The sequence below is a fragment of the Gopherus flavomarginatus genome, chromosome 6 (assembly GCF_025201925.1).
Source record: "Gopherus flavomarginatus isolate rGopFla2 chromosome 6, rGopFla2.mat.asm, whole genome shotgun sequence".
Lineage (NCBI taxonomy): Eukaryota > Metazoa > Chordata > Testudines > Testudinidae > Gopherus > Gopherus flavomarginatus.
In genome coordinates this window covers 83750516-83776853 of record NC_066622.1, presented here as the reverse complement: position 1 = coordinate 83776853, position 26338 = coordinate 83750516, and the positions used below count along the sequence as shown (strand labels likewise).

The window sequence follows — 26338 nt, the reverse complement described above, 5'->3', positions numbered from 1 at the left end:
TAGTGCACAGTTAGATATAACAACTGATGATCCTTTAGATCCATGAACAGAGCTTCTTTTTCCCTAGTTGAGCACTGTTGTCAAAATGCTGATCTGACTATGCAAATACATGGAAACTGATAATTTAAAACATCAAGTTAAAGTAATTGCTTAAAATTGTATGAATAAAATTACATTTCTGTATCTAGACTGGACTGTCATTTTGGAAAACACTAGGATATTAAGAATCATTCTCATCAATGCAGCCAGTCAAAGCATTGCTTCTTCTTTCCCTAATTTATTCCTACAAAAATAACACTACATATTAGAAAAAATTAAGCAAGACAGACCCAATCATCTGTACTTTCCACTAATTTGTATATGTACATGTGATTTCTAGGTCAATATATTTATTTTGTGAATGTTGTATCCTTAGATATTACCAAATATTTTTGCAAGTTTTTTTGCCAAAACATTTGGTGCAGTGACTTACCGGCAGTGTTTGTGTGATCCAGTTAAGGTTTCAATCACAAAGCATTCCCCATCATTGAGACAGTATGCAAGATCCTTGTCTTTGCATGGCTTAAAGTGCTCAGATCGCTCAGTGGAATACGTTGTGGTATCTGTGGAGAAAACATAGGGAGATAAATGCCATTAGACGATCATCAAAATGTAGGATGCCATTAAAAATTGCATTAAAGACCTTTGGAATCATTGGTTTCACTGACACTGGATTGACAAAGATATCCTAATAATTAATTTCATTTCAAAGTAGGTTTAAACATGTTAGTTGCCTATATTTGCATGCTACTTTCAAAGAAATAGCCTATCCTTAAAAGGTCTTTTTTTCTAGGCCAACAACCATGTTGTTACATATAGAATTGCCAATTTAAATCCATGTCACCATTTTCCGTTAAAAATACCTTTAGACAGACTTTAAAATTAAATGACAAAATGATGTTGCACTGTCCACTGCATAGATCAATTTCCATTAAAACCTTAGTAATTTTCCTTTTGTTGCTATACTTTCAGAAATCTGTCATGTTTGACCTGTGACTTCTGCAGCAAAATATCACAGACATAGCAATCCATTTCACCCTTAGACCATCGACATTTATGGAGAAAATAAAAGGAACAGTTTATTTCCAGTTAGAGCTGGTTACATTTTTGTAATTCAACTTATTTTCTTCTGAAAAATGCCCGACTTTTAAAATAACATTTTTTAACTTTTTCATATTTTCAAAAAAAATTCCAGCACAAGTCAAACAATCTTCAACCATTAAGAAGAAGAGGTAATGAAGAAAGGGTGAAAAGAGCCTACACAAGATTCTCATTCATAAAGGGCATAGATTTCAGACCCCTTTCACCTGAGCTGTGTCATTTTCAGGGATATAGTCTTTCAGCTGTAGGGTGACCAGATGTCCCGATTTTATAGGGACAGTCCCGATTTTGGGGTCTTTTTCTTATATAGGCTCCTATTACCCCCCACCCCATCCCGATTTGTCACATTTGCTGTCTGGTCATCCTATTCAGCTGTATGGAAAACATGTAATGACTAAGTTTTAGAGTAACATAAAACTTAGTTTAAGCTATAGAAGGAAAAACATGGAAGTAGACAATTGTGTATATTCTTAAACTTGGGCCTTCCGTTCCGCTGCCGGATCCATTTAAGAAACCCCATGCTGGCAGTTTTGCCTAAGTGTAGGTGATTATTGAAGGAGTCTTTACTAGTATAATCACTTGAAGAAACGTGAATGTATTTATGAGCAATCACAGTTGTCAACTTTCAGTCAGTCAATCAGCACCCGGAATTTCACAATAAGCCAAAAATCAAGCTGATCCCATTTCAAAACAAGGCCAAAACAAGCCAATCCGTAAGAACCCCAACACTCTATGTGACTAGATCCCCCTGGCATGCAGTCTGGGACTGTGGTGGGCCTGCTGTGCACCCCTGACTCTCTGCCCCCTTTACCCCTGCTTGCCGGGAGCCAATCAAAAAAAAAAAAGAAGCAACAAGCTACAAGCCAAAAACTAGCCAACAAGCAACTCAGAAGCCAATTAAGCCAAAAACAAGCCCAATTTCTGTGGTTTGTTCGCGGGTTTGGCATGTTTGATTACAATACGCTGCTGCAAAAGGCTAAAACAAAAACAAAAAGTCCCTTGCAATTTAAACACATTTCTCATCCTTCCATCTAACCACCCCCCTCCAACACCACCCTCCAGATTGGCCATGCTCAAAAAACTTTTTCATTAAATAACATTCTACAGCTGGCAGCAAACTGCTTCATTAGCTTCCTTTGTTTTCCCCTTTTGTGTGAGAAAACAAACAGTTTAAAGCATTTATTCTCTTAGATTCAACTGCTCAGAAGTACAGGAAGCACAAGAAAGAAAGAAAAGAGAGATTTGACTTTACTAGAGTCTTGACTACTTTCTAGAAAAGTACTGAGAAATATCACTATGACTGTCATTTTGGAGAAGTACTGCCTAAGTCTAAATGCACTATGCAGTTAATTTGTATTTTAAAGCAGTTTACTGTACACAGAAGTCATCTTTAGCCATTTGGCCCTGTTTGCATTAGAAATACTTATACCAGTGTAATTACACTTATGCAAACCCCACATACAGTGCTCAAAGGAAATATGGGGAAACTGCACCAACATAAACCCCATGTAAAAGCCAGATATGCACTTTTTCCAAAAAGATATACAAAGTAGTACACCCTACTCTAATCCTGCACCCTCTCAGTTTGCGAAACTCACGTGAGACCAGTGTTCTTTTGCATTGCAAAACAAAATCTTCCTGCTCAGAAACTCGTTCTTTTTTCAGGTATGAACATTTTATATTCAGATCTTTGCCCCAACTTCAATGGGATCTTCAAGATTGTCGTGTGTGTGTGTGTGTGTGTGTGTGTGTGTGTGTGTGTGTGTGTGTGTGTGTGTGTGTGTGTGTGTGTGTGTGTGTGTGTGTGTGTGTGTGTCTCTCTCTCTCTCTCTCTCTCTCTCTCTGCATATTCTACCAGAATTCATATAATGAGCAACAATAAGTTGGTGGTCAAATTTACATATAAGGCTACACAATAATTATGATTAACATGCTAATTAAATTGATTGAGGTGAGACTCATGGAACAATAATGACCTTCAATTCCAGCTGCTCTGCAACATGGTCCAAACTCAGATATATTCAGGAGATATTGATGAGGAGAACCAGAGAAAGCTGACAATATGGTTGGCATATGCAACATTAATTGAGACAAATTGTGTGTCTGAGGAACAGGATTGCATTGAAGGCCATGGAAGTATACACAATATACTGCTTTCGTGAAGATGGTCTCGCCTCTTCTTCTCTATATTCGGTTTGCTCGTGCTCTATGAGGTGCCACCTAGGTGCAGTCCCTGCAACTGTGCAAATTCCTTGCATGGGGGAAGTTAACACAAAGAAGGGTGCTCTTTGTATCTTTCACACCCCCATGCACAAGGGGCGGGAACAATCTGGCTCCTTAAAGTGTAAAGAATTTTGTATCTGTTTTGGAAATTGGAAATCATGTCCCTATGAAGGATAACAGGGTTATCTAAGAGAAAGGTTAGAATTTTAGTTATTGTTGTTATCTTATCTCCCCACGATGATATATGCTTTTGTTGCAGCTTCATTATATATTTAAAATAACTGTTTAGAACATGCTGCTCTAAATAGAACCACAGCCAGGAATTTAGGGGAAAACATGGGAAAGTACTATAGGGGCTAAAAATATATGTTTGAACTCTTCCTAAAGCTGATTACTTTGAAGGATCCTTCTTTTGTAACTGATCTTTACCACTCTCCAGCTTACTGTCAATACTAAAGTTCCCTTCCCCTGCATGAATTGTCTCTGAAGTTCCCTACTTCTGATTTAGTTCAAGTTCTTGTGGGCAGCTGACAGGATAGAACCATGACACCATCAAATTAGGCCTGAATAAAGACTGGGAGTGGCTGAGTCACTACAAAAAGTAATTTCTCCTCTGTTCATACCCCTTCTTCTCAACTGTTGGAAATCCATCCTAATTGAATTGGCCTTGAACTGACCCTCAATTTGGTAAGGCAACTCCTATCTTTCCATGTGCTGTTTATTTATACCTACCTACTGTATTTTCTATGCATCTGATGAAGTGGGTTTTAGCTCACAAAAGCTTATGCCCAAATAAATGCATTAGTCTCTAAGGTGCCACAAGGACTCCTCATTGTTTTTATTCAAGAATATTTAACTGTTGAGGTTGGAAGGCACTCGTGCAGGCCCAGATGTTCTCAAATAGAGGATATATAAATGTCAATAACCCATGGCTTGGTTCCTCTCTTTTGCTGAGCTGCCACACCCCTTAATCGCTGATAAGATTAGTAAATGTAGCTGTTCTTCCCTATAGCTCCATCTTTCTATTCCCCTTTGGATTTAATTCAAGTCTACTTTATATTGAGTATAAACTAAAGTAATCTATTGGTGGGTAAGCTGAGCTCCTAGTGCTAAGGCCAGTCTGTGGCTTCTTGAACAAACCCTTTGGAAGTAGAGTGAATCTCCAACAGAACTATTTTCTTCAGAGAATGGCAAATGCCAGGGATCATAGATTTCTGCTGGAACCCTTCCTGCCAGGTTAAGGTTCCTTTTTTGTAACCCTTCCTTTTTATGTCTTATGTTCTCTGCAAAGCAAATAAAGGAGCAGCATGAATGAATCTAGTGGTCCCAGCTTGAACAACCTGTTACCTATTTTCAGAGCTCATTGATTTAGCAAGGGAACCAGAATTGGGTTTAAGTTTCATGGACAGTTTCAGATGCAGTTTGGATTTTAGGATCTTAGTTCAAAACTTAAGGTTTTTGGAATATAAAAATGAGAGAAACATTTAGTAGGGTTGGGTTTTTTTGGTTGTTTTTTTTCAAATTGAAGTATTTTTGTACAGTGTTTGGGTCTACAAGTATTCATTATATTCCTCTTATTTTATCTTATCTCTCCTAAACCCTGATTTATTCAATTATCTCCTCGGTCACCTGCCAACACACCTTATTTCTTGAATGTTCCTCAGATCTATCAGCTGCTTTTGCTATGGTCAAAATGTGGGTACACTAAATATTCTCCAAATTCCATGGTCAGCATTTCCAATCTGCTCTTCATTTGTGTGCTGGTAGTAACATACTTTTGATTGTGAAGGGGGACTGATGTATAACAGATGTTGAGAATTACAGTATCAGTGGAGAAGCGGAGTATTGATAGACAGCCAGCATGCTAAATGCATGCGCTGCAGTGGAAGGCAGCATTACATATCTGTGTATCTGTTCTGGAAGGCAGATCAGTTGCTTTGTTTTCTTGGAAAAGGAAAATATATATTGGGTCCATATCCAACAGTAGAGGCTTGGTATTTAAGCCAGTTTTAAAATGAATGAAACACAAGATGTTCCATCATTTGCAGTGGGAGAATATTCTACAGTACATAGAACTCACCATTAGGAATATTTTCCAGACACCTTTAGTTATAGGTGAATTTAAGAAAAAAAAAAGTATTCTAGGAATTCCCCTTGTATCCCATGCATACACTGTACTCCCCCTCTCTTGGTCTGCCACAGCCCAGATTTGTTAACCTTCCAGACACACGGCAAAGCCTATGTTTTTCCTCTCTTCTCTACGGATGCGGAGAAGGGTGTGGGCTGGAGTGACTGAATTTATGTGTGGTTCTTTGTTTATATTTTTGATTGTAATTTCTGAGATAGACATCTGGAGCACTGGTTGTCTGACTATATTTTAAAATTAAAATAAATACAGATTACTCCCAAAGTACTGAATTAAATATCATACATACTGTAGTGAAAGACTAAGCTAATACACCTGTTCCCCTCTTCCGCCAACATACAGGCACACACAAGTGCTTGTTAACACTTCTGTTTGTAAGTTTGCAAAGAAAGTGGCAGAAAGCTACGATACTTGTTCCACTAACGCTGTTGTAAACAACTTATCCCTTTCACAGTTATCTATCAAGTGATAAAAATACTACGTGTCAAATCTCCACTCACTCATATGTGGAACTGAAATCTTCAGATTAGCCAGTGAAAGTAGTAAGCAGAAAATAACAGATCATTACATTGCTTCACATTTTTAAAAATTGTAATATTTGGAGTACCTGAAAGAATGAGGCAAGTCCACATGGTCAAAAAAATCAGCCAACTTTTTAATGCAGCCCCAGCCCTAACACAGCAGCACCTACCTCTAGAACCAATGAAGGACAGCAAATCTCAATGGAAAAAAAACACTTAAAAATCTAGACCCCCAGCCTCTATCTTAAAACATACACACCAGCAACCCAGCATTATAATGTGTTCATTATGTGTCTGTTCAGCTGCTACAGTACGTTTGCTGCACTAAGCACATTGGGAATTTTGTAAAATACTGTAATGAAGACAGTAGAAAAGTAAAAAACAAACAGAGCAAAAATAATATTGACAATCCTAAAAACAACGTATTTCCCCTAAAAGAACCCCCAATAGGAAGCTTGGAAGTTTCTCAACCACAACAATTTTTAAAATAAGAAAATTAGTAGCAAAATATGAAGACTGCCAAACAAACATACTGTAACTAATTTGAAACCACTAGAAAACACAAAAATTCAAACTGGGTTAAATCCTGGGCCCAGTGAAGCCAATGGCAAATCTCCCATTGACATAAGGGGAACAGGATTTGACCCAGAACTTTTATGATCATGTACTCTGAGGGGCGCATATAATTACCCCAATCCTGTAATCATTTCCAGGTAAGTGGACCCCCTGCTGTGGCCTACATTACATACAAGAGAAATACAACAGTATATATATTATTCTGTTTCTTCACATGCTCCATATGTTAGAGAAAAATATATGAATACTCTAGAGTAGTGAGATGAGGGTTATTGGAGGGGGGGACAACAAGCACCTGGAATCACATTTTTTTTTTCTTTTAAGAAAATGCAACAAGTTTAAATGCCCTTTAAGGACCTATGTTTGTTAAGATTTAGCCTCGTTCTACCTAACTAAGAGAAGGAAGAGCATCTCTGCAAGCAGGCTGGCTAACCTAGTGAGGAGAGCTTTAAACTAGGGTGACTGGTGGAAGGAGATGAAAACCCTGAGGTAAGTGGGGAACTGGGATACCAGGAGAAAGCGCAAGCGGGGAGGACTCCTGCCTCATACCGAGAAAACAGGACAATCAGCAAGTTATCTTAAGTGCCTATACACAAATGCAAGAAGCCCGGGAAACAAGCGGGAAGAACTGGAAGTCCTGGCACAGTCAAGGAGTTATGATGTGATTGGAATAGCAGAAACTTGGTGGGATAACTCTCATGACTGCAGTGCTGTCATGGATGGATATAAACTGTTCAGGAAGAGCAGGCAGGGCAGAAAAGGTGGGGGAGTTACATTGTATGTAAGAGAGCAGTATGACTGCTCAGAGCTCCAGTATGAAACTGTAGAAAAACCTGAGATTCTCTGGATTAAGTTTAGAAATGTGAGCAACAAGAGTGATGTTGTGGTGGGAGTCTGCTATAGATCACCAGACCAGGGGATGAGGTTTTCTTCAGGCAACTAACAGAAGTTACTAGATCACAGGCCCTGGTTCTCACAGTGGACTTCAATCACCCTGATATCTGCTGGGAGAGCAATACAGCAGTGCACAGATAATCCCGGAAGTTTTTGGAAAACATAGGCAACAATTTCCCAGTGAAGGTGCTGGGAACCAAGTAGTTGCAGAGCTCTTCTTGACCTGCTGCTCACAAACAGAGAAGAATTAGTAGGGGAAGCAAAAGTGGATGGGAACCAAGGAGGCAGTGACCATGAGATGGTCAAGTTCAAGATCCTGACACAAGGAAGAAAGGAGAGTAGCAGAATATGAACCCTGGACTTCAGAAAAGCAGACTTTTACTCCTTTAAGGAACTGATGGGCTGGATCCCTTGGGAGAATAACATGAAGGGGAAAGGAGTCCAGGAGAGCTGGCTGTATTTTAAAGAATCCTCATTGAGGTTGCTGGAACAAATCATCCTGATGTGTAGAAAGAATAGTAAATATGGCAGGTGACCAGCTTGGCTTAACAGTGAAATCCTTGCAGATCTTAAACACACAAAAAGAAGCTTACAAGAAGTGGAAGACTGGACAAATGACCAGAGAGGAGTATAAAAATATTTCTCAGGCATGCATGAGTGAAATCAAGAAGGCCAAATCACACATGGAGTTGCAGTTAGCAAGGGATGTTCAGAGTAACAAGAAGGGTTTCTACAGGTATGTTAGCAACAAGAAGGTGGTCAGGGAAAGTGTAGGCCCCTTACTGAATGAGGGAGGCAAACTAGTGACAGAGGATGTGGAAAAAGCTAATGTACTCAATGCTTTTTTTGTCTCTGTCTTCACGAACAAGGTCAGCTTTCAGACTACTGCACTGGGCAGCATATCATGGGGAGGAGGTGACCAGCCTCTTTGGAGAAAGAAGTGGTTCAGGACTATTTAGAAAAGCTGGACAAACACAAATCCATGGGGCCAGATGTGCTGCATCCGAGGGTGCTAAAGGAGTTGGCGGAGGTGATTGCACAGCCATTGGCCATTATCTTTGAAAACTCATGGCAATTGGGGGAGGTCCCAGATGACTAGAAAAAGGCTAATGTAGTGCCCATCTTTAAAAAAGGGAAGAAGGAAGATCAGGGAAACTACAGGCCAGTCAGCCTCACCTCAGTCCCTGGAAAAATCATGAAGTGAGTCCTCAAGGAATCAATTTTGAAGCACTAAGAGGAGAGGAAAGTGATCAGGAACAGTCAACGTGGATTCACCATGGGCAATTCATGCCTGACTAACCTAATTGCCTTATATGATGAGATAACTTGCTCTGTGGATGAGGGGAAAGCAGTGGACATGTTATTCCTTGACTTTAGCAAAGCTTCTGATACGGTCTCTCACAGTATTCTTGCCAGCAAGTTAAAGGAGTATGGGCTGGATGAATGGACTATAAGGTGGATAGAAAGCTGGCTAGATTGTTGGGCTCAACAGGTAGTGATCAATGGCTTCATGTCTAGTTGGCAGCCGGTATCAAGCGGAGTGCCCCAAGGGTTGGTCCTGGGGCCGGTTTTGTCCAATATTTTCATTAATGATCTGGAGGATGGCGTGGATTGCACCCTCAGCAAGTTTGCAGATGTCACTAAACTTGGAGGAGTGGTAGATATGCTGGAGGGTAGGGATAGGATACAGAGGGACCTCAAAAAATTAGAGGATTGGGCCAAAAGAAATCTGATGAGGTTCAACAAGGACAAGTGCAGAGTACTTAGGATGGAAGAATCCCATGTACAGCTACAGACTAGGGACCGAGTGGCTAGGCAGCGGTTCTGCAGAAAAGGACCTAAGGGTTACAGTGGATGAGAAGCTGGATATCACTCAACAGCGTGCCCTTGTTGCCAAGAAGGCTAACAGCATTTTGGACTGTATAAGTAGGAGCAATGCCAGCAGATCGAGGGATGTGATCATTCCCCTCTATTCGGCATTGGTGAGGCCTCATCTGGAGTACTGTGTCCAGTTTGGGGCCCCATACTACAAGAAGGATGTGGAAAAACTGGAGAGAGACCAGCGAAGGGCCACAAAAATGATTAGGGGGCTGGAGCACATGACTTATGAGTAGAGGTTGAGGGAACTGGGAGTATTTAGTCTGCAGAACGGAAGAATGATGGGGGATTTGAAAGCTGCTTTCAGCTACCTGAAAGGGGGTTCCAAAGACGATGGATCTAGACAGTTCTCAGTGACAGAACAAGGAGCAATGATCTCAAGTTGCAGTCGGGGAGCTTTAGGTTGGATATTAGGAAAAAACTTTTTCACTAGGAAGGTGGTGAAGCACTGGAATGGGTTTCCTAGGGAGGTGGTAGAATTTCTTTCCTTAGAAGTTTTTAAAGTCAGGCTTGACAAAGCCCTGGCTGGGATGATTTAGTTGGGTATTGGTCCTGCTTTGAGCAGGGGGTTGGACTAGATAACCTCCTGAGGCCCCTTCCAACCCAGATATTCTATGATTCTATGAATGAGGGTGAGTCCATGTTTAATAAATCAGTTATGATGAAAATTATTCAAAACAAAGTGATTTTGATGCAATTATCATAGGCCAGAAAAAAATGTCATGAAATGGAGAGATTCTCTCTTTGGCAATACATTCGGTTGGTGGCATTAGCCGCAAAAAACAGCTCTGTTAATTAAAAAAATTCCCCAAAGCTGCAGTGATAAATTACAGATAAAAGCTACACACAGCATTCTACAAATTAAGCTTCTGCTGGAAAAAAAAGTCAAGAGTTTTATTTGGTTTAATTAGCTTATTTGAGCTAAATTTCCTAATACCTGTCTCAAAAATGCAAAAACGCTTCTACTGTAAGTCTCTCTATAGAAAGGCAGCAGTGTATTAGCTAGCAATCAAACTATGAAAGTTGGAGATTTCAACATATATCACCTAGACATAAGGTCTCAGACAAATGATCACATTTTAATTTAATAGTATTAAGCTCTGTTAAATTCAGATATGCCATGAAACTTTATTGGAAATTATTAAAAAGCCTGGTTTGTATGGCTGATAAAGTTATTGTAACATATGATATTTCTTGAAGACTATCATGCTGATAGGAGATAGCTTCTATATTCCAAGTGTGTCCTGAATCTGGTATTTACTTTTTGTAATGATCATTAAACAGATATGCCTTCATTTGAAAAAAAAGTGAAGATTGAGCATCAAATATTGTGTCAGTGAGAGAGACCAGTAATCTTTGTGATCACACAGATCCATATATCGTGATCTATACAGAACATCATAGCAAAGTACATGCATTTTTCATTAGAAATACAACAGCTAAAAATCAGTGTATATATTAAACATTATGTTTACATCTACATCATTCTAGAATTGGGTATATTGTCCCTCGACAAGATTGACTGATGCCAGTGGTACAAAGGTGTCCTTTAAAAAACGCCGTTCCTTCACTGAAATCCCATCCACCAAAGATATCTCTCTTCAAGTCGTTAAGTTAGTCTGTAGTCTTGGGGGTTCTCTTGGGCTCTGCATTGCATTTGGATGCTGAAATAACAGTGGTGGCAAAAATAATTCATTGTCATCTGTGATTGCTTAGGAGATTACATTGGATCCTGACTCTATGGGACTCACATCTGGCCACAGTGATTCACATTTTTGTAACATGCAGGCTCTACTACTGCAATTATCTGTATTGTTATGAATTCCAAATACTCTGAAAAAGCTCCACCTGAAACAAAGCAGCTTTTCTGCTCAGAAACACATGTCACCAGGAACGCATCACCCCAATGCTTTGCTCTCTACATTGCCTCCCTTTTGAATAGGGAATTCAGTTCAAGGTTTCTGCTGATTTTCAATGTTCTAAATGGATCTGGTCACAGCTGTCTGAAAGTCTGTCAGGCCTATAACAAAAGCTGTGATACACAGAACCATTGACAGAATACCCCATGTCTACACCCTACTGTAATGATCTTTTGTACAAAATATGCCTTGTGAGGATTTGATCTGAAAACTCAATTTTCTGGACATTATTGTCCTGGTAAAATATGTGTGGCAATGCTGTGATTCCATGGTAGGGTGTTAACATGTTCCCAACTGAAGTTGGCAAACAGATTGGTCTTAAAGGCCTGTGTGCTCTGCTCAATTTGCATTTAAGTAATGAACGGAGTCATCAAGAAGGAAGGGAAATGTGAGGAAAAAAGGAACAGGGAACACCCTTTCTCCTATCCCAGTTGGAAATGTTTTTCAAGAGAGAGACAAACTATAAAAAGGAGGGACAAACACCCCAAGCCTCCTCCTCTCCTCTATTTCTCCCTGCACCTGAAGTGACAAAGGAAGTATTAATTGGATTCTGGGAGAAGAGAACCTGACCTAAGACGTTTGGTCAGTAAAACTGCTGAAAGCACATGGTGAGAAAACACTGTTTTGAATTTAACATAGTTTACATTAGGCACCAGTTAAATTTTATTTTTTCTTGGAACTATTTCTGACTTTTATGCCTCATTACTTTTACACAATTAAAATCTCTTCATAGACTTGTTTTACTGTTTTATCTAATCCAGTGTGTTTTAATTTAAGTGTTTAGGAAACTCCATTTGGGGTGGCAAGTTGTGTGCATATTATTTCTTTTTTAAAAATAACAGACTTTACATAAACTTGTATTGTCCAAGAGAGGGCTGGGCAATACAGGACATACATTTCTGGAGGTAAATCTAAGAGTGGGTGATGGGAGGTGTTCAGGTGCTCCTGCAGTATAACCATGGCTGGTGAGAGCCAGAGTGTAACCCAGGTGTGGCTGGCTGGCGGCAGTTACACACAGACACGCAGGGTGTGGCTTGCATGCTGGAAGGCTGTTTTTGAGCAGCCCAGGTAGGAGCTGCTTCAACCAAAGCACTGTAAGGCACCCAGGGTTGCTGGGTAGGGGTGACAACTGCTCATTAGCCTGGACTGTACCCTGGTATGTCACAACTGTCAAACATTAGGGGAAGACTTCTGTTCAGAGGAACCTTGCCCGGAGTCAGGCCAAGACTAAGGAACTTACTGTTCTTCCCAAATGAAGCAGATAGCTAGGGAGATGTACAAAGATGACCGTCCCGCCCCTCCTCATCTGAGCATATCTCAACTGCTGCAAAGATTCTTCCCCCATCAGTACTATCATATTAACAGTTTCTTTAAAAAATGTGTGATATAAGGTAAAGCTACAGTAATATTGCAGCATAGACATAAAAATGCTTGGAGCTCCCAAACCACTGCTTTAATTCGGATCTGAACACAATGTATAAGTTAGGGAGCAAGTTAATAAGCCACCAGATGTACCACAGAATCAGCAATTATACGAATTGCTTAATATCCATATTGTGGGGAAGTTCAAAATATATATATTTTTTTACAGTGGGAGAGAGAATGTATGAATTATGCACCTGTCTTTAATTTTGCCTTCTGTGATAAAGAGGCTCACATGATATTATCACTTACTCAACACAATCATACTGAAATGCAGAAAATGAAAGAACAATCACAGACACAACAATGCTTGAGCAGAATACATTTCTCTCATCTTCAGAGCACAGAAGCACCATACCACCACTTATGTAACATTGCCTGGAAGCAACAGCTACTGCATTGTTTGCAGAAAATCAAAGAGACCCAGTCATGTTGATAAATTTGAGTCATCTCTTTAAATCAGCCCACTCCTCCCCCACTCCCCTCAAGAGTCTGATGCCAGAATCAAATACTCAAAATAGGATGTGACCTTGTTCCAGAAAAAAGAGAGATGTTGATGAAGTTTTCATAACAGTTTCCCAATTTAACGTCATAATTTATAAGTAGAGTGATTCAAATCAATGAAACATATTAATGGAGTCTCAAGCCAGTTCTATATTTTCTTTGGGTGAAAATTCCCACAAGCAGTCAGAGAACAGGTTGCCACAGACTAAATTACAGGTCCTTTTACACATTCTTAGACTAGGCATAAGCCTTCCAAATACTGTTTTCCTATTTTGAAAAACAAGTTAATACAAATAAATGTCTGTTCAACAACGTCTCACAATATGAAAGTGTCAGGAAGAAATTAGAAATAAAACTATCACTTCAGACTGTGTTATGGCATAGGATATTTAAATATAGCAACTTCTCAAAGATTGATTGATTTTAAGAGTAAAAAATTCGGCATCTTACCTTTGTCTGTACCTTTACACAGAACTCCCATTGATAACAAGAGAAGTTTCATGCGCAGGAGTTAGTTAGGGAAAGGGCCCCAGTGGACACAAATGACCAGACTATCGAAAGAGTTCAGCACCCATAATTAGGGTCAGATTTTTAGAAGAGCTCAGCTCTGATGAGTGCACCAATAAGTTGTTAACATTCCAGAAGTTCTGAGCATCCAATGGGCCACGTTATTTTGAAAATCCAGTTAGGAAAGTCACAATGTGAGCTGTTGGCTGCTGAGTATTTCTGACAACCAAACTCTAATTTAGGTGGCTACATGGGATCCAAGTTCTTGAAAACCTGTCCCTATGGGTGCTGATAACTTGAAAACTGGCCTTGAGTTCTTCTGAAAATCTGGCCTAAAATGTTATTGAAAGTACTAGCTGGGCTGCCAATGTATGTTTGCTGCCTGCTGCTATTGGAGCATCCACTTGGTTAGAGAAAAACTATTAATGTAATTATAAAAAAGGTTTAAACAGTCCAGAAGAAAGGTTTGAAAATATATTTAAGAAAGGCAATCTGTCCTTGGCACTACAAGATGTGTCTTCTTTTCAGCACAGCTGCTTAAGAACAGACAGTCTGTACTCTTCTGTTAAGGGAGAAACTGGTAGTGTCCTACAGAGCATTTGAAAATTCAATTGAGTCAAATAGCTGTTGAGAGAGTTGAAGAATTTTACTGAATCCATTTGTGCAGTACAGCTTCTGGTTTTAAAATTGGTAGCATGAGTCTGTTGTGGCCCTGGCAAACCAACTAACCTGTGTATGATCCATAACTTAACAAGAAGCATTGCAATTGCAATCAAGACAATGTACTTACATACAGGTACCAAAGAAATGTTAATTAGTCTAGCAATCCCCAACTCATGCACTTTGTATTAATAAAAATCAAAGAATAGTTGCCAAGTGTATTTGTGTGTTTATCTATATCCTGTTAGAAGTTTACCAATATAACCAAATTACCTTTTAGAGGCTTAATACTTTTCATGTCTTAATTGCCTTCATATTAGGTACACAACTGTGTTCAGTTAACCTTAAGATCACAGATGTGAGACACTGCAGGAAATTAATATTACTTACACTGTCTTCAGCTTATCTATCCCTGTTATAATGAAGGACCAGCTAATTGCCTTATGTAAACAAGTGTACCTAGTTTACCTGTGTATGCATAAGAAATAGAAGATTAATTTCAAAGCCTGGGTCAGTTTAACAATGAAGGTCCCACAAACTGCCTGCTTTGCCTATTCTTCCTTGGAGGAAAGCCCTGCCGTGACAATTTCTGTGAAGAGGCTTGTCAGCCTGCTAGAGAGCTATAAATACTGGACCTTGGGCATGATCTGGCATCTCTAGTCTGCTGAACTTTGAACAGTGAAAAGTTTAAGCCATGAGACTGAGATCTCCTAAGCAGTTCCTTGAACACCCAGGAAAATGTATGGAAAGACTAACAGACTATATCTAAGCAGCATTTGGAGTCTAACCTTTTGGGATGATTCCAGAGAAACTCTTACAAGCCAGCAGATTCATCCATCACTGCTACAAATCTGATATAAGGACCCTGCAAGCTTTTGTAATGTATGTAATATTTTAATAATTCAATAAAGATTTATTAATACAAGAAATACATTATTTAGTTTACTAAGATCAGATCTGAAACACATATTGACCCGGGGGTTAAGTGTCTGATCCTTTGGGATTAGTAGAACCTCACGTATGGTGAACTGGGATTTCAGTAACCTCTAACTATAACCTCTCACTGTTTCCCTATATAGGAGCCAAGGGATGGAATCCCTAAAGGGGACAATGTTGGCTTCTTGTTACCCAGTGTGATACTACAGAAGCTCTTTTGATACTGGTTTGGGGACCCTCATTACAAAATAAAACACCTTCTATGGAGGAGTGCCTGCCCTTTTTCTTGCAGTCCGTCTTGAGTGTGGCATTCTCAGTGTGGCCCATCTGTCACAATAAAGTTTGGCTTTTTCTACTATAAGAACTATTTTTTCCATATCTAAATAAGTCTCATCACACCTAAATAAAATGGCCACCTACACTGTGTTTCACAGATTCATAGATTCTAGGACTGGAAGGGACGTCAAGAGGTCATCAAGTCCAGTTCCCTGCCCTCATGGCAGGACCAAATACTGTCTAGACCATCCCTGATAGACATTTATCTAACCTACTCTTAAATATCTCCAGAGATGGAGATTCCACAACCTCCCTAGGCAATTTATTCCAGTGTTTAACCACTCTGACAATTAGGAACTTTTTCCTAATGTCCAACCTAAATCTCCCTTGCTGCAGTTTAAGCCCATTGCTTCTTGTTCTAGCCTTAGAGGCTAAGCTGAATAAGTTTTCTACCTCCTCCTTATGACACCCTTTTAGATATCTGAAAACTGCTATCATGTCCCCTCTGTCTTCTCTTTTCCAAACTAAACAAACTCAATTCTTTCAGCCTTCCTTCATAGGTCATGTTCTCAAGACCTTTAATCATTCTTGTTGCTCTTCTCTGGACCATCTCCAATTTCTCCACATCTTTCTTGAAATGCGGTGCCCAGAACTGGACACAATACTCCAGCTGAGGCCTAACCAGCGCAGAGTAGAGCAGAAGAATGATTTCTCGTGTCTTGCTCACAACACACCTGCTAATGCATCCCAGAATCACGTTTGATTTTTTTGCAACAGCATCACACTGTTGACTCATATTTAGCTTGTGGTCCACTATAACTGCTAGATCCCTTTCTGCCGTACTTCTTCTAGACAGTGTCTTCCCATTTTGTATGTGTGAAACTGATTTTTCCTTCCTAAGTGGAGCACTTTGCTTTTGTCTTTGATCATTTTGAATTATGACCCTGTCCTCCAAAGCAGTTGCAATCCCTCCCAGTTTGGTATCATCTGCAAACTTAATAAGCGTACTTTCTATGCCAATATCTAAGCTGTTGATGAAGATATTGAACAGAGCCAGTCAGACTAACAAAGGACTTTATGTCTGATTTTTAATTATTGTGAACTTCAATGTTCTTGCGAGGCCTTTGACAAAATAAGATACATACTTTTAAAAAAAATCTTACAGTTTAGATTTCTGAGGAATATTATATATTATTCTATATTAGTTGGTATCTGTGGAATTGCTAACACACACACACACACACACACACACAATGATGAACTAAGGGAAAAAAATCCACCAATAATTGACAGACATTTTATTAGCATTGCCATGGTTGAAGTTTTTAAAAAAGGTTTTTCGAATCTGAAAAACAAAAATAAAAAAAAAAAGTATAGAAAAGTATTCTTTAATGGCTGCAGGCACCTAAGAAATTGGGATAAGAATGCTGGCTTATCTTAAAGCTATGTAAATTATTAATACCAGTAAAATAAAACAATTGTATTTGCTCATCACCATGATATATTAAGAGAGTATTATATATAATATACTATGAGGTAAATATTCAAGAATATTTTTCAAAATGATTTTTCCCTTTACATTTAAGCTTCTATTTAAATCCAGATTGCCTTTGCAGAAGAGCATGTTTGTAACAGTGTACTAGTGAATAAAATTGATGTGCTTTTAATGCTTTGAAAATTATTTTATCTCCCTTTTTGTTTTCTTTTCCTCGAAGAAACCCAACGTATATACCTACAAGTAATATTTCCATGGCACAAAATACTTTAAATTTAGTCCTAAAAATTTCATTATTATTCCAAGGATTCCTTGTGGAAAATAGAGAATTCCAAGTTATTTATTCCAACTATTTACTGCTTTTATTGATATGATGAAGTGGGGGGGGGGGTTGGTGGGATTCAGGAGGAGGAGAGAAGAGAATAAGTAAGTCGAGAAACTCGTTCCTCCTCCAACTGATGTAAAATGTTAAAAATAAACTATTGACTTCAATGGGCCATCAATGTCATATTCAAGCATACAACACAAGCAAGTAACAATGTGGTAATAACAAATTATAAGTGATATTTTCACATTAGTTTTTAACAGTTACAATATAAGAACCCTTGAAGTGGGTATTACAAGCCATCAAGAAGATTTCGTACTCCAGCTAAACTGATCACAAGTTCACCAGTGTAAATCCTCTAGCCATTCTCTTTAAGGGTATGTTCAGACTACCCGCCGTATCGGCAGATAGCGATCGATTTATCGGAGATCGATATATTGCGTCTCGTCAAGACACGACATATCAATCCCTGAACTTGCTCCTCGTTGACTCTGGAACTCCACCAGAGCAAGCGGCAGTAGCCAGAGTCGACGGGAGAGCTGAAGCCGTCGATCCCGCACCGTGAGGACGGGGGGTAAGTCGGAATAAGATACGTCAACTTCAGCTACGGTATTCCCGTATACATCAACACCTCCCCAGCGTAGACCAGGCCTAAGAGAATGAGGACTACACATCTCTGACTTCATATCCTATCTCCATATTGGGTCGTTTCCAGAGGTCCACAGAATATTGACTATTCATATTAAATATTTGAAAGAGAATGGGCTGGTGAAAGAATGCTCACCAGAGAGGATCTGTGTTTTGAGACATTCTTCTTTCCTTGGCCTGAAAAATGTAGATTGTTGACCTAAAAAATATACTCTAAGGCCCACCTTTTGGCTTCAGCTTTTGGATTGGGTGAGGCCTTGTGAGATGTAATGCTCCTGGTGGAACAAGGCTGTTGGAAGGGAAATGCCTATAGTCTGTTGCATCCAGGAGGATTTTTCTCAGGGCTTGCTGCCATTGGCACTTTACAGCACTGCAACTTTCTCGCTCGGGGTTGTGAAAAAACACTCCTCTGAGTGCAGCAAGTTTCAGTGCTGTAAAGCGCCAGTATAGACAGTGCACCAGCGCTCGGAGCCATGCTCCTAGTGCTACACCCCTCATAGAGGTGGTTTCTTTAGAGTGCTGGGAGAGCTCTCTCTCAGCGCTCTGCCGCGACTACAAAAGACATGTTAAAGCGCTGCCGCAGAAGCGCTTTAACGCTGCCAGTGCAGACCAGCCCTCAGGGTTTGCTGCTAGCGTTAGTTATATTGCTTTCTTTAAAAATGTCAAAAGGCACTCACAGTAATACATGGGCACATTTATTATTCATAATATGATTAATATTAACACTTATTATTTGGCAGACAAATTGAACTATCTCATCCTTACTAGGAGTTTCCCATGTCATGGCAAGCAGGGGTCTATAGGACATACAACAGGCAGAACTCACTTCTGAAGATATATATGTCCTTTATGTGTTTAACCCAGATGCCAAAGAAGGGAAATACTGAAGAACAGATAACTACAGGGGGAGAGTTATTTAGCACCAATTTCAAGATAACTATGCAAGAAGAATTCCCTAAACATGTCTGAACTTGCCTGCCTCTAATTCAAGAACGCGTTGAAATTGGTAGCACTGTGTTTCAAGGAAATTATGTTAGAAACTTTTCATAGGTTATATTTAAGGATTAGAGTACTAATTATGTTTATATGCATTGCTTCTCTATTTAAAGTCACAGCTTTTGTTTCTCTGTGTGAACTACTGACTAGGGCTAGCTGGAAAAACAAAAGTGTTGTCTCATGATTAATTTGCCATTTGTTTTTTCTTCCACATTAGAACAACAACTAGACCTTTCAAAATTTTTTGCAAAAAAAGAGACATACACACACTTCAGAATAGCCAACAGCTAAGAGCACATACATGGGGTAAGGGTGATCCAAGTTCAAGTCCCTACCCTCTCTGTTTTAGAGCACTAGATTATTGGCTATTTTTGCTCTCTCAAAATCCCATCCAGGACCTGATAAAACTTCCCGATGAAAATTTTGTCAGAACTGGAATATTCCATGAAAATATAAGCCCTAGTCTACACTATGAATTTATGTCTGTATAACTGCATTGCTCAGAGGCATGGATTTTCCACACCCCTGAGTGACATAGTTATATTGACCAAATTCCAGTGTTCATGGGAAAAAAAATACTTCACTCACTTAGTTGTTGATTCAACAACTGTTATGATCCAAGACCCATTCTTTAAAAAAAAAAAATAAAGGATTACCACACCCACGAATACAGCCCTGCCATCAAGACTAGTTGTGACACCCAAAAATATTTTTTTTAAAAATGTTAACTTACTTCAATTATGGAATGGTATAAACAAACCAACCTAAAACACAGCTTTAAGGAAGGCAAAGCAATTTCTTTACCTTTTAAACTTCTCTGGGGCCTGATCCAAAACTTGCTGAAGTCAACAGGAGTTTTTGCCACTGATTCCAATGAGCTTTCAGTCATTCTTACAAACAATATTTAGCTGACATTGATGATACCAAGGCTGATCTGAAGTATGAAAAGGGTGAGAATCACTACTGTGGGCAGTGTCTTATTTAACAGGGTACTAGATGGCACTTTGTTGGGAAAAACATTGTTTCAAAAAGGGATTGGATTTGTTTCTCTCTCTCTTCCCCCCTCTTCCCCACGCAATAGCAGAAGAGAGATTCATACCCAATTCTGTCTCTCAAGAGAGAAGAAAAACTTCATTAGAAGCTTTTCTCTATTAACTAATTAAAATGGCAAGCTGTCATAAAACAAATAATGCTTACAAAAGTTATTGAAATATGGGAATTTTAAAAAGAAAACAGATAAAGAATTTGTGCTTCCTGAAATGAAGTCTTTACAAACAGTAATATCCTATATAAATGGATTTTTTTAATGGAAATATTAGCGTTCTGAATATAAAAATCATTTTATGCAGCACTTTATACCTGATTTGCTGCTTAAAAACTAGTTCACAGACTTTACATTTTTAACATTTTATTTACCTAGCAATAAAATTGGACCAAATACAGCTGACTCTGCAAATGAGAACTGTTTAGCAAACCCTTACATGCACGTGGAATTTCGTTCTATTTAATGGTGCTGTGTATGGTGCAAGGGTTTGGCCTCACAGAACTATTCTAGAATCAGGGTCTAAGTCTGGAAACATATAATTCCTCCTAGCACTGAAAAAAGTTTCAAAGCCTTCAGCAGGGCCGGCTCTAGGTTTTTTGCCACTTCAAGCATGTGCTTGGTTTGCTGGTGCCTAGAGCTGATCCTGGCCTTCAGCAGGTTTGCCCATAAGTATCCATTTGCGAGATCTGGGTGTGATTCGGGACCAAATCCAGCTGGTTGTTATGCTTCTATAATTCCCATTGAAATCAATGGGAGCAGTGCACACACAGCTGAGGGTGGAATTTTACCCTTGAAAATGTGGCAGTCATGCCCATATAGATGGAATAATCTGATCCCAATATACCATGAAGGAAAAAGTAGACATACACTTTTCTTTACAGTGCCCAGTGTAAGTCATCCTGCTGCTTGTTCATTTTATCTTCCTCCTCACAGCAGAGATACATAGCTTTACAATTTGTGCTCATCAGTTTAAAAATAATGGAGTATGCATCTTGGAATTTTGCTTTCAAAGCAACAGAATTAATATTTCATAATCATTTACCATTACTGTTGTGTATAAGTGGTAGGACTGGACTGCTGCCATATTTTCATATCAGTATTAACATCCTAATATTTATTATTAATGTAGTACTAATCTGTGGGTATATGGCACTATTTACAATCAAAATTGTAGACAGTTACCATGCTGAACAGTAAGGTGTAATTATAGATCCAAGCAGTATCTTGTAGCAACCTCAGTTCAACTGAGATAGAAAAGAAAGAAATTATCTATTTAGGCTCAAATACCAACCAATACAGCCTAGATAATATTTAAATCCCTGATCCTGAAGCCATGCTGTGTGGCTGGTTTTTAAGGAATCAGTCGTTTCCATTCACCACTTGCTAAGCCATTGTCAAATGACAAAACGTTTTTGCAGACAATATGGCAAAGGTAAGTCTGAAGGAGCAATTTGAAGAAACACATGGTGTTCGTTTTATGAGTTTTTACAGGGAGATTTTTCCTGTCCATGGGGCAATGGAGAAAACATGAAGGTGCTTGTGGAATAGGACTGACAGCAAACTTGATTTGAGATGTAAAACAAGTTTTTAAAAACAAAAATAAATATTCAGACGAAAAAAAAAGTTTCTCCAGTCTTTGAGCAGAATCGTAACTTTATGATCTCTGTCCCGGAGGTGAAAATGGAGCTAATTCAGTCTATTTTGCTCCCTGGAATGTCAATTGAAAACAAACTCTCTGAAGGTATAGACCAAGCTACTGCTGCCAGGCTTTCAACTGAAGTAGCACCTTTCTTTCCTCTGGTCCTCTGTAGATGCTGATCTATCTAACATTTAATGTTATGGTACATATGCAAAGAATACTTTAAATATGTTTATTATTTTTCTCTGAAGTGAAGTCAACGCTGCATTTGTGTGAGAGGATACAACTGTTGAGGACACAACTGGCAAGGATGCCTCACTGTCATCTGAAATGGACTGGACATAAAATGAACACTGCTTTCAGAGTAAATCATTTATATTTTTCCCACCAAAAACTCTTCATTTTTGTGCTCCAAAGACACTTTTTCCTTTTAGCTCCAGCACCAATTAGATTCTAGAATCTTAACCCTCCTACTCAGTTTGGTTGAATTTCCTCAAAGAGGATGATTTTGTTAAACAAACATTGATGAACTCCTGAGCAGAGAATCACTGATATTAATGCTTCTTCTGACTGCTCAAGCATCTCCAATGCTTTCATTCTTCCACAGCATTCAAATTATGGGTGGCAGCTAGCTGGACAATGGTGGGTATTTATCGACCATCACAATGAGATAGCATAACATTGTAGTAGGATGAGCTCTCGCCTCCTGAAAACAATCTGGGGCCTGGGATCCAATATAGCAAATCTCCTTTACCCATAAAGAATACTTCAAACCACTTAGAAAGATATCATATAACCAGGTATCCATGTCTGTCTGAGGAATTATTAATTTTCCTGCAAAATTACAGTTCAGAACAAGCCATTTTATGGCTCATGAAATGTTAGGAAGACTAACTGTAGAGAGATTACCTCAATTTATATAAACTTAGCTTTAACATGACAAGACCATTAAGAACAACAAACCTCACTGGTTTGTATCCCTTTGCCCCTTCTTTACAATGTAAGCTATACAAAACTGCAGTTAGGCTTTTCTCATAAAAAATGTACAACGGGGGTTCTCAACCTTTTTCTTTCTGAGGCCCCCACCAACATGCTATAAAAACTCCACAGCCCACCTGCGCCACAATAACTGGTTTTCTGCATACAAAAGCCAGAGCCGGTGTTAGGGGGCAGCAAGCAGAGCAATTGCCTGGGGCCCCATGCCACAAGGCTCCATCGAAGCTACATTGCTCAGGATTCGGCTTCAGTCCCTAGGCAGTGTGACTCAGGGCCCTGGCTTCAACCCCATGTGTAAGGTGTGCGGATTTCTGCCTTGGGCCCCATCGACTAATGCTGACCCTGCTTGGCGACCCCCCATACACCTGCTCACAGCCCCCCAGGGGGGCCTCAGACACCTAGTTCACAATAACTGATGCACAGAACTTCCAGTCCAAACCAGCCCTGTCATTATTGAAATGACTGGACATTATTCCAGAAGCTTGTATGCTACAATCTTAAAAGACTTGCACTAAGGTCTCCTTAGACTCAAGAAAATTATCCTCCAGCATCTGCAACCACAAATCAATACTGGAAAACATTCAGCAGAAAAATCAGTCCACTGTAACCTCCTGAGACGTCAGGGGCTTATCTACTTTAGTTTAATCAACCTATTTTTGTAGAGGGAAATTCTAAATCTGATGCCAACCATGGGCTTATCTTCAGAGGCAGCTGACAGACCTACTAGCAAGGCAGCTTATCTAAGTCATATAACTAGAATAATCCACGTTTTCAAAGTTGCAAATATTGTCTCATAGGAAAGTTGAAGCGGAAACAAGTATAAAGACTGTCTTTTGATTTATAGTTAAGGACCATTTGCTAAATATAGTAAAATTCCTTAAAGTGGGAGTGGGAATTAAATGATTCATTTGTACATTTTAGTGTCTTAATAGACAAATTATTCTTCAGTTTTGAAGACAGAGGGATTTGTCTGCTCAGTGGGAAGAAAGGGGTTGTGGCTCCTTTAAGTGTTTCCCCCCACATACACACTTCTGTGAGGTGGAATGACATCAGTGAGCTTGGGGCTGACAAGAAAAGGCCCAGGCAAACCACATTCCTCCAGACAGAGTTCTCTCTTCTTGCCTAGATCAAAAGCTCATACCCACGGGATCAGGATAGGACAGGGGTTTGTGGTCTGCTGTAGGCGTTGTTCTAGTTGCCTATTTGGGTACTGGGAAAGAATTTTTTCCCAACAGCCAGGTAGGCCAGGATGAGTTTGCTCCTCCCCAGCACCTCCTTCCACATAGCAGCTCAGTAACCAGTTGAGCAGGGAGGAGGTTAGGTTCAAGCTGTTAACTTGGCAGATAACAGATGTTAAATGCGGACAGATGTTCCATAGGGGGTATGGTTCCCCAATAAACCAGAGCTGGAAGCAGACTTAGGGGAAGATATCCCCCTAAAGAAGATGAGGAGTGGAGGTGGGGCTCCTAATGTCTAATATAGAGAGGAGACAATCCCCTTTCTCCAGCCCCTTAGCACCCGTACAAAAGGGAGGACAGTAGGATCCCAGCAACTGTCTGGGACCAGGTTTGGAAGGAAGACGGCAGCCTTCAAATAGGTGAAACTGATTAAGGAAAGAGCAATGACCTGCACTGTATGAGTTATTGCCAGATAGTTCCCAGATGAGTTAATAGAGTTGCAGCCTAATTAAACCACTTCCTTTGCATCTTGTCATTCTTTCTGCATGGCTGGGACAAATCTCTGTGGGTAAGACACTATAAGACGGGAAAATAAGATGGCTATATATACAATCTAACACCAAAGATGGAATATTTTACAACGTAGAGATATTGTCAAAGGGCTGTTGCTAGTGCCTCTCATTGGCAGTGTTATACTCTTGTTCCAAAGAGCTAGAAAGTCCTGAATAAAAATACAGGAAATAAATAATGCAATTTTAACCCTAACTGGTACATGCTTCCAAGGCAGACAATCTAAAAGTTATTATTCACTACAGCATCTATCATTCTGACACTCTCATGGTCAGGGGATATACAATCAAGCTATGAAACATTTACATTATTCTCAGACTCCCTTCACATAAAGAGACCCATATATCACTCATTTTATTTTATTTTTTAAATCTCATTTTCTCTCCTTTAAGTTTCTTACTGGATGTTTGGATCTTTTACTTCAGTATCCCAAAAAGGGAGAGGGAGAGGGTCTAAAGCATTACTATCACAGCTCACCCACCCCCACCTCTGCCCCCACTCTACTGCTCTGCTAATGTTTATTTGTGTCTTTGTTACATGCATTGGTTATGACGGGGTGGCCAACTGGCAGTTCCAGAGCCATATGCGGTTGTTGAGAAGGTAATAAGCAGCTTCTGTCAGAAGCCAACTCTGAGGGGAAATGGTGGGTGCTCAGCACTCACCGGCATCCCTATCAGCCCCCCTCCCGCTCCTCCAGCACCTCCTGCCTACTGGCATGCCCCCCCATCAGTGTCTCCCTCCCTCCCACCCACTGCAATCAGCTGTTTTGCAGCATTGAGGAGGCTCTGGGTGGGAGGGAAGCAGCAAGGATGTGGCACTCAGCCCCCTTCCCTTCCCCCCAGAGCCTCCTCAATGCTGCAAAAGAGCTGATCGCGGCAGCCGGGAGGTGCTGGGGGAGGGAGAGGAGAGGAGCGAGGACCTGGTGCACAGCCTCCCTCACTCCCTCCTCCAGTGCCCCCTTGCCTCCTGCCTGCCACAATCAGCTGTTTCACGCCTGCAGGAGGCTCTGGGAGGAGGAGAGGGAGGAGCGAGGACATGGCTCACTGGGAGGGGGAGGAATGTGGCGGGGACTCAGTGAAAGGGGTGGAGTGGGAGGCGGGGCCTGGGGCAGAGCCAGGGGTCCAGCAACCCCTGGCCGGCTGTGTCTCCTTGAATAAAATACCTTGTGACTAGCTGGTATGGAAATTTTTAACCAAAATTTTTCTTACACCATCTAACAAGGAAAGGCAAGTGCAAACGGAAAAGAAAATACAAAGATGAAAATTGAGGCTTCCAGCAGGAGTGGGAGAATAAGTACTTTTTCATTGAACATAATGTTTAGACTCAGAGGGGTAGCCATGTTAGTCTGGATCTGTAAAAAGTGACAGAGAGTCCTGTGGCACCTTATAGACTAACAGACATATTGGAGCATGAGCTTTCGTGGGTGAATGCTGCGTCAGACCAAGTGGGTACTCACCCACAAATGCTTATGCTCCAATACGTCTGTTAGTCTATAAGGTGTCACAGGACTCATTGTTAATGTTAAGACTATGTGTCTTCTTTGCCAGACGTGTATCTCTCAGTTCAAATCTTCAAACTTGCAGCATCATTTCGCTTCTAGCCATGCACATATGGATCAAGAATTCTCACAAAGTTCTGAACTCCGCACTTTAAAACTGAAAAATTTGAAAAAAAATGAACAGATGTAGAAACCCAGTTCTTCACCAGATTTGCCAACCAATCACAGACTGTAATGTTAGCCGCCTATTATGTGGCCTGGCACATAGCTCATGCGAAAAAGTCCTACTCTGAAAGCAAGTTTATAAAAATGTGCCTCACTGATGTGATTTCAATCCTACCACCAG

The 26338-nt window shown here is 40.0% G+C and overlaps 1 protein-coding gene across 3 annotated transcripts in view; it reads right to left on the bottom strand.

Annotated features, from left to right (window-relative positions):
* The window catches only part of NRG3 (neuregulin 3), a 959051-nt gene that overhangs the window by 555693 nt on the left and 377020 nt on the right, over positions 1-26338 (bottom strand). For all 3 annotated transcript variants that reach the window (XM_050959091.1, XM_050959094.1, XM_050959092.1), the window contains exon 2: positions 473-602. In XM_050959091.1, coding sequence (XP_050815048.1) covers positions 473-602 — 130 coding nt within the window. The remainder of the gene's footprint in view (positions 1-472; positions 603-26338) is intronic.